General features: G+C 36.9%; 1 protein-coding gene across 1 annotated transcript in view; it reads left to right on the top strand.

Moving 5' to 3' along the window:
• Window positions 1–1,312: 1,312 nt before the first annotated feature.
• LOC126236966 (mitochondrial 2-oxoglutarate/malate carrier protein-like) overlaps window positions 1,313–9,858 on the top strand; it is a 48,271-nt gene continuing 39,725 nt past the window's right edge. Inside the window, exons 1-2 of the mRNA XM_049946672.1 lie at window positions 1,313–1,618; window positions 8,212–8,448. Coding sequence (XP_049802629.1) covers window positions 1,554–1,618; window positions 8,212–8,448 — 302 coding nt within the window. The 5' untranslated portion in view covers window positions 1,313–1,553. The remainder of the gene's footprint in view (window positions 1,619–8,211; window positions 8,449–9,858) is intronic.

Genomic DNA, 9,858 nt, shown 5'->3' with positions numbered 1-9,858 from the left:
GATAGGAAACAGTTGCCAAAATTTATTTTGACGCGCTGGAAAATATATTTAAGCGCATCCCTTGTCCCAGTACCGCCGCTTCAGACTGGCAGTCAATCCTGTCCAGCACATTTTTGAAGATGTTTATTCTTTTACTGAAGGTGTAGTCAGAATACCACAAAATCAAGTTCCGGCCAACTTTTCGTCTATCAGAAAGTTTGTGGGCTTTGGATTCGACCTGAATAAGATTAAGCGCGTATAATAGAATACAATGCATTCTACATCTTATACATAATTCTCTCAAGACTGGCCCAATTATTATATTGCTTTTGTTGTATTTTATAGGTCCCTCGGAAAAGTCTCTCTGACATTGAGAAGTGAAAGGAAGTCTAGGATGTAAATTAAATTCAAGTGCAATGCAATGACATTACTTGAATTCCTGGAGTATTGTTGTATTACATTGCAAATTAAGGTTGAAAATAATCGTAAACATTAATTTGAAGAGCTTCCGTGAAGTAGAGTATTTTCCATTTTTCATAATTCACACAAACGTGATAACTCGAATTTAGGGAACGAGGATAGAGGGGAAGCTAACTCGGTAGAACATATTTACAACCTTTTCAAAACTGACTACTTTTACTATAAGAAAGGTGTGATAAGTATTTCTATTCTGCAATGTCACGCAGTGTACCATTCTGAAGGAACTTGGTTGGACTTGCAGTTTTATTTTATTACTACGTTAATCAACCTTGTGATTTTAATCTACTAACATTACTGTTTTACTAGACCACGTATTACGAATATTAGTTAATTTGCGCAGTGAAACTCTCAATTGGCTGAGATAGATCTTTGATTATTTACTTATTCGCCTATATTACCTACGTTATACACCAGCAAACGTTAAAGAGACCGTTTTTATTTTATTTTTTTGTTGGCTTCTAGCATAAAAACTATTTAGCCATCACAAATAAATGTATTGACACACATAACAAGGTAACATAATATTTTCTTCCACTGTTTAGGGCATACATTCATACGTTTTCAGATGAAAATTATTGTAATCAGTTTACAAAAAACAGTTGACTGCTAAAAATTTGTTTGTTAATTAAGATCTTTAGAGAAAGTTTTTATATGAGTCCATACCGAGTTACTGTTGTGAAGTAGAGTCTTTATTTCCGAACGCTTGTAGGTAACAATAGACGGACTGTACGAGATAATTTTTTTTCGTATTTGCCGCGTTACGTTGACGAATCCGCTGCGCCTCGTCTTATTTGCATCTGTGGAAATCCAACCATACGAGTCAGTAAAAGTGCATGGTGTTCATTGATGAGTTTGAAATGTAATGTTTCTGGTAACAGGAAGATAGTCTACCTTTTTAAAATCATGTTCGTTAGTGTGCGCCTAGTACCAAGCCTACGAATTTTATTGCAAAGTAGTAGTAAGACAGCTGACCGGAGTGACCTCAGAATGACATAACAGTGTTGGAGCGGGCAGGCAGTAAGCGTGGAGTTGGTAGAGAGTGAGTGTGTGTTGAGTGTGGTTTAGTGTAGTACCGGCATAAAAACACAACGAAAATGTCTCAGGAACCTCCAAAATCCATTCCCAAGCACATAAAATTTTTATTTGGCGGTCTGTCCGGGTAAGTCTAGGCGATTAAGTTGTCAACTTTGGTTCTGCTACGTAAATAATGCCAAACTTATTGACATCGGGAAACACACATTTATGAAATATGTGATATTTTATTACCAGATTGCCCTGTACGGTAGAAAAGTATACAAAACGTATGTGGGCTAGCAATCCGTGAAGTGACAATAAAAGTAACACACTACTCATGTTACATACCCGTATTTATTTGTAGTTAGTCTGTTGAGTTTCTAAAATAGTACAGACTGAATCTTCATGAAAAGTTGTGTATTAAATTTTGAGCTATCTGCCTATGATTTACATGTAGTTGCTGTCATTTACTTTAGCGCAGTGCTGTAATTAAATGTTTGAACACTGGAAATTGACATTGCACATGCAGCAATCAAAGCCTTTGGATGTAGAATTATTTTAATTCAAAATTAACCTTTATGTCTTGAAATTATTTCACTAGCTTCCCAATACGTGTGCACCAAGTGCCATGTAGCTAATAACAAACTTCTGTCACATTCACAATGCCTTACACAGCCACAGTACAAAATAAAAACAGTTACCATGTAGAGGGTATTATAGTGCAGAAATAGCCTATTTGCGCTACCAACGGACACACAGCAAGAAATGGGGAAAACATATTAATTCAAAACAAAAATTGAAAGCATATCTTATTAACTCTTTAGTGTATAAATAGTGTGATTTGATTCAATAATAAGGTTTTAGCAAAAAAATCCTGTCAAGCCACAAAATGGTTTCTTACTCGGCCATTAATCACAGAAATTATGTAATGCAAAGGATCTACTGTGCAATATTTTGCTGGTAAGTAGTAGTTTGTACAAAAAAAAGCAGCCCCCAAACACCATGCCAGACAATCCTGGTGCTAAGAGTATATGAAGTAGCCCTGCTGCCTTAGGCATTTAAAACATTTTCTCAAATTGAGTACCCTGATATTCTGTGCAGTTTCTCAATGATGGTGGTGGTAGATTGCATGTTTAATGCTGAATAGTCTCTGGATGACAAAATAAGCTTTAACTCTTCACTTTTGGTGTCAAGAGGAATGTGACACAATGGTAACAGCTGCTCTGTCATGTCATCTTTTGGTTGTGTGTTCACAATTTTGTTGTTAGTTGGCAAAAAAAAGGTTGTGTTGACACATTGCTCTCTACTTTAGCCCGAGGTATAGGTTGGGTTGGAAGTTTACAGTTTGGTAAGCCAACGAATGTGATACTAAAAAAACCTGGTTGTGATGAAAGACTGATCTGTAACTTTTCCTGATGTGTTGTCTAGGTTTGAAGGTGATAGTTTGGTTGCGAGTTGGCAAAACCAACAAATCTGTGACTATATTGTACACAGTGTTTGTTGCACGTTTCCTGTGTCACAAGTCAAAGCTGACAACTTGTATTGAACATTCCTTTATATTCCACTTTTGAATTGTGAGCAACTTATTGCCTTATGCACAATTTTATCATCTACACATAATGATTCTGTGAGAGCTGCTTGCTTTGGATATTTTCAAGCATTGTTGTTTTATGGGATCATCTTTGTGGGTAATCGGCAAAGAAAAGGATCATTGCTTAGAAGAGATTGAGTGATGTTTGGCAGGAATCTGTTTCAGACAGGTTTTCGCAATAACAGCTCAATAGTTCTTCTCCCTTACAAATATATTTCATTAATAAAAATCTCTTTTGTTATCTAGACAATACTGGGCCAAATCAAATAAAAAAAAATTGCATGTAGCTGAATTATTATATATTTATTGTCAATGGAGTTATTATTTTGTACCTGGAGTTATTACCATATGCAAAATTTCAGCTTTCATTAGAAAATCATTGTGACGAATATCTGTGGTAGATAATTGGAGGAACAGTTCAAGGAATGACACATGTTTAGGTTTTGCATGTAGGAAAAGAACTGAGAACAATTGTCAATCTGACAGCATAATTGGTAATGAATATTAATCATGTTGATCGACTGTGGAAGCACAACATTATAAAGATTACAAATGGTTACAGTGGTGTGAACTAACTTTGGAATTCCACACACACACACACACACACACACACACACACACACACACACACAATGATATATTCCGAAAGGGAGAGTAGCCTATGTCTACAATCTAATCCTTAATCAGTAGGAAATTGTGCTAAGTGTTTAGCAATTATAAGTTCATATGTATCATATGACTTTTAAAAACATGTAGGCCTACTTAATCTAGTTTGAAATAATTCACTGGTAAACTGTCAGAGTCAGCAAACTTACTGGCTATTACCTATTCTGTGTCCCCCTCAAAAATGAATCATCACAATTTGGTACGTCTTGTTGCCCTCTGTCTGAAAGTACTTACTTTTATATCCATAATCATAACTTGCATCTGTATTTTATACACCACTTTTAATTTTTCTCTAAAATCAGGGAATCTTGAGATGTGCAGTTAGGATAATATCAATATCACTCTCTTGCACCTATAAAAGATGTTATCAGTCAGATACCTTAAATCAGAAATCAGCATTTAAACCTTTACAGTAAATTCATGTAATGATAACCAAGGCACTTACCATCACACTTGATGCAGACATATGTGACAAAGGTCTTTACATTTTTATTGTGTAGTTAATGTATGTACTTAGTGTTTCAGTAATTGTTATACTTTCTCTCTGTGCATTTTCGTCCTGTGGTGTTAATGTTTGTGGAAAGCTGGGTCTTTCTCATAGAAAAATCTCATCTACTTCCACCTTACTGTAATCTTCTGTTACGGTCTCTCAGTTAGTACATGTAAGGAAGCCTACTGAACCTAGTGTTTCTCAAGGGTGTGGTGATAACTGACTGTCCAACATATAGGCCTACAAGCATGTCACCATCCAATTGATTTACAAGATATCTGTTGGTGCTCATGGTTTGAATGTACCAACTTTGTATACTGTAGTTGTTTGTGAGTTTCACCTTAGTATAGCACTTCTTGCATCTTAAAGACACGTACACAAACCCAGATGCACAAGTAATATAAAATTTCTTCAGGATTGTTGTGAAATAATTGTGAGAAATGACAACTAAAATTTGGGAGGGAAACACTTTATACTATACTCACTCAGTACCTGATGCTTCACTCATGTAGACTGTATGGTCTGCACAGATTTTTTTAATGAAATTTTTATGTTGTTCACCAATTGCAACGGCTTCTGAAATTTCACACCAATTAAGACCATACAAGCCTGGTTTTTTTCTGAATGTGCTTCTGACCAAAAAGCGATTTTGGTAGCTGGAGTCAGTGGTCATGATATTTTCATGGAAACTTTCACCGTCAAACACACATTTCTTTAGAAGCCAATTACCAATTTTCATTTAATTAGCTCTAAAAATGTTTTGTATAACAACATATTTTCATAAAAATTTTCATCCCCTATTTTATTCCCATAGGGCTTGAATGTCTGAAAACACTGAAACAAAACTTTTTATTTCTAACTGAGAAGTTACATGCAAATTTTCATAGATTTGGATTTATAAAAATGCTTTCATGATGAAATAGTTTTCATGAAACATTTCATCCCCCATTTCACCCTTTTATGGGTTGAGTTTGCACAAAGTGTAACTTAATCATAGCTAACACTTGGTTCAAGAATCGTAAAAGAAGGTTGTATACATGGAAGAAGCCTGGGGATATTAGAAGGTATCAGATAGATTATATAATTAGATTTAGGAACCAGGTTTTAAATTGTAAGACATTTCCAGGGGTGGATATGGGCTCTGACAACAATCTATTGGTTATGAACTGTAGTTTAAAATTGAAGAAACTGCAAAAAGGTGGCAATTTAAGGAGATGTGACCTGGATAAATTGACTAAACCAGAGTTTGTAGAGAGTTTCAGAGCGAGCATAAGGGAACGATTGACACGAATGGGGGAAAGCAATACAATAGAAGAAGAATGGGTAGCTTTGATGAATGAAATAGTGAAGGCAGCAGAGGATCAAGTAGGTAAAAAGATGAGGGCTAGTAGAAATCCTTGGGTAACAGAACAAATATTGAATTTAAGTGATGAAAGGAGAAAATATAAAATTCAGTAAATGAAGCAGGCAAAAAGGAATAGAAAAGTCTCAAAAATGATATCGACAGGAAGTGCAAAATGGCTAAGCAGGGATGGCTAGAGGACAAATGTAAGGATGTAGAGGCTTATCTCACTAAGGGTAAGATTGATACTGCCTACAGGAAAATTAAAGAAACCTTTGGAGAAAAGAGAACCACTTGTATGAATATCAAGAGCTCAGATGGAAACCCAGTTCTAAGCAAAGAAGCGAAAGCAGAAAGGTGGAAGGAGTATATAGAGGGTCTATATATAGAGGATCTATACAAGGCCGATGTACTTGAGGGCAATATTATGCAAATGGAAGAGGATGTAGATCAAGATGAAATGGGAGATATGATACTGCGTGAAGAGTTTGACATAGCACTGAAAGACCTGAGTCGAAACAAGGCCCTGGGAGTAGACAACATTCCATTAGAACTACTGACAGCCTTGGGAGAGCCAGTCCTGGCAAAACTACCATCTGGTGAGCAAAATGTATGAGATAGGCGAAATACCCTCAGACTTCAGGGAGAATATAATAATTCCAATCCCAAAGAAACCAGGTGTTGACAGATGTGAAAATTACCGAACTATCGGTTTCATAAGTCACGGCTGCAAAATACTAATGCGAATTCTTTACAGACGAATGGAAAAACTCGTAGAAGCCAACCTCGGGGGAAGATCAGTTTGGATTCCGTAGAAATGTTGGAACACATGAGGCAATACTGACCCTACGATTTATCTTAGAAGCTAGGTTAAGAAAAGGCAAACCTACGTTTCTAGCATTTGTAGACTTAGAGAAAGCTTTTGACAATGTTGATTGGAATACTCTCTTACAAACTCTGAAGGTGGCAGTGGTAAAATACAGGGAGTGAAAGGCTATTTACAATTTGTACAGAAACCAGATGGCAGTTATGAGTCGAGGGACATGAAAGAGAAGTAGTGGTTGGGAAGGGAGTGAGACAGGGTTGCAGCCTCTCCCCAATGTTATTCAATTTGTATATTGAGCAAGCAGTGAAGAAAACAAAAGAAAAATTCGGAGTAGTTACTAAAATCCACGGAGAAGAAATATAAACTTTAAGGTTCGCTGATGACATTGTAATTCAGTCAGGAAAGGACTTGGAAGAGCAGTTGGATGGAATGGGCAGTGTCTTGAAAGGAGGCTATAAGATGAACATCAACAAAAGCAAAACGAGGATGATGGAATGTAGTCGAGCTAACTCGGATGATGCTGAGGGAATTAGATTAGGAAATGAGACACTTAAAGTAGTAAAGGAGTTTTGCTATTTGGGGAGCAAAATACCTGATGATGGTCGAAGTAGAGAGGATATAAAATGTAGGCTGACAATGCAAGGAAAGCGTTTCTGAAGAAGAGAAATTTGTTAACATCAAGTATAGATTTAAGTGTCAGGAAGTCTCTTCTGAAAGTATTTGTATGAAGTGTAGCCATGTATGGAAGTGAAATGTGGACGATAAATAGTTTAGACAAGAAGAGAATAGAAGCTTTCCAAATGTGGTGCTACAGAAGAATACTGAAGATTAGACGGATAGATCACATAACTAATGAGGAGGCATTGAATAGAATTGGCGAGAAGAGGAGTTTGTGGCACAACTTGACTAGAAGAAGGGATCGGTTGGTAGGACATATTCTGAGGTATCAAGGGCTCACCAATTTAGTATTGGAGGGCAGCGTGGAGGGTAAAAATCGTAGAGGGAGACCAAGAGATGAATAAACTAAACAGATTCACAAGGATGTAGCTTGCAGTAGGTACTGGGAGATGAAGAAGCTTGCACAGGATAGAGTAGCATGGAGAGCTGCATCAAACCAGTCTCAGGACTGAAGACCACAACAACAACAACAACAACATGGGATGAGTTCCCAAAAACATTAAAACATGTATTTTTAAAAATTCTAACCAAGAAATTATACAAATTTTCATAGGTGTAGCTTTAAAAATGTTTTAGTATCTCTTTAGTAATGATTTATTTTCACAATGAAAAAGAATGCTAGAAATATTTCGGCCTTTGCACGAGGTCCTTGTTCAGAAGTAAAAACACGTGCATGCACACGCATACACACACACACACACACACACACACACACACACACACACACTCTCACACTCAAAAAAGCCACGTGCCCATGCCCACTGTTGTCTCTGGACACTAAGATGGTCTGGCCTTAGTGACCAGAGGCAGTGGCCATGTGTGTGTGGGTTTGCTACTTCTGAAGAAGGACTTTGTCTGAAAGCCAAAATATTTCTAGCCTTCTTTTCCATTGCTCCTGTCTGGAACTCGACATTCCTGTGTGGTGAGTATCAGTCTATCCTCTCAGTATTGTTGTAAACATTAGTTTCACAAATACTTAGCTGTGGTCATAAATATTTATGCCGTTTTTGTTTTTATGGCATTTTTTGATAGTTGATATTTTTTATGAACACACTTGAATATTTAGACAATTTTTGTTGTGTCTTCACAGAAATGTGCAATAGTGTGTGAGCATTCATTTCTTACACAGAGTTCTGATTCAACAGAATGGCAGCAACATGTTTTGTTCAACCGTTGGATCTTGTGAAGAACAGAATGCAATTATCGGGGATGGGTGCCAAAACAAAGGAGTACAAGACGAGTTTTCATGCACTAACAAGCATTGTGAAAAATGAAGGCATATTTAGATTGTACACTGGATTGAGTGCAGGATTACTGAGACAGGCCACCTACACTACTACAAGGCTTGGTATCTACACATGGCTACTTGAAACTTTCAGTGGGTGAGTATCTAGTCAGTAGTTCTTTGTGTGTGTGCGTGCGTGCATGCGTGTGTGTGTGTGTGTGTGTGTGTGTGTGTGTGTGTGTGTGTGTGTGTGTGTGTGTCCGTCCAAGCACACAACCACGATGTTCTTTGACAATTCAGCATTCTCCTATATAAATCTGTTACGAGGCAGATTTCAGGACAAAGTTCATATGAAATTTATTTTTTGACAGATTTATGTTGAATAATGATGAATGAGCTAAAAGTAGGTGCTCAGGTTCAGTAAACAGTGCGATGGAATATCTGACCCCAGTCTCTATAAATAACTTTAATAAAATGGAAATGACATTCACTTCTCCCAAAGAAGTAGCATCCGTCATAAAATCTTTAAAATCAAAGTATTCTAGCTGTTATAATGTTATCAACAAAGCTAATCGAACGGTGTTCACGTGAGTTGAGTTCTGTATTAAGTTATTTGTGTTATCAGTCTCTCATCAATGGAGTATTTCCAGACTGATCAAGATATACACAAGTTAAGCCTCTTCACAAGAAGGGGGATAAAGAGATGCCTTCATAGTATCGACCAGTTTCACTTTTGCCGGCTTTTTCAAAACTGCTTGGAAAGGTTGTGTTCAAGCGTCTCCTTAAGCATCTGACTACAAATAATATAGTGTCCAAGTGACAGCTTGGGTTCCTTAAGGGTTCCGATATAGAGAAGGCTATTTACATTTACAATGAGAATGCACTTAATTCATTAGATAACAAATTAGAGGCCACTGGTATTTTCTGTGATCTATCAGAAGACACTGACTGTGAATCACACCATTCTCCTATGCAAATTAGAATATTATGCCATCACTGGCAGTGCTACAACATGGTTCCAGTCTTACCTAACAGGAATCAAAGGGTGTCATTGAGAAATACCTGTGGAGTAAGCAATCTGTCCTAACCTGATTGGGAATTAATTGCATGTGGGTTCCTCTGTTGCTTTTTCTTGTGTACACTCATGACCTCTTGTCCGTTACATTGCCATATGCTAAGTTTGTTTTGTTTGCAGGTGATACGAACACTGTTGTAAATAGCAAGTCAAGTACAGATTTAGAAATGGATGGTAATCAAATTATCACTGACATTAACAAATAGTTTAAACCTAATTCACTGTCATTAAACATTGGAAACAACCCAAATTTGCAATTCAGAACCTTTAAGAGATTTCCTTCCAGCATCTGTATAAAGCATGAAGACAAGCAGATAAAACAAGCTGACAGTGTTACATTTGTGGGATTACAATTTGGTAATAAATTCAGTTGGTAAGGGCAGATCCCAGAATTGCTGAAGTGCCTCAACAAGTCTGTATTTGCAGTGAGAATGAGGTCAGATGTAGGAGATATAAATATTTAAAAAACTGGCATACTTTGCTTGCTTTCAT

Source organism: Schistocerca nitens, chromosome 2, assembly GCF_023898315.1.
Source record: "Schistocerca nitens isolate TAMUIC-IGC-003100 chromosome 2, iqSchNite1.1, whole genome shotgun sequence".
NCBI lineage: Eukaryota > Metazoa > Arthropoda > Insecta > Orthoptera > Acrididae > Schistocerca > Schistocerca nitens.
Note: the sequence above shows the minus strand (reverse complement) of the source record. Positions and strands in the feature narration are given on the sequence as shown.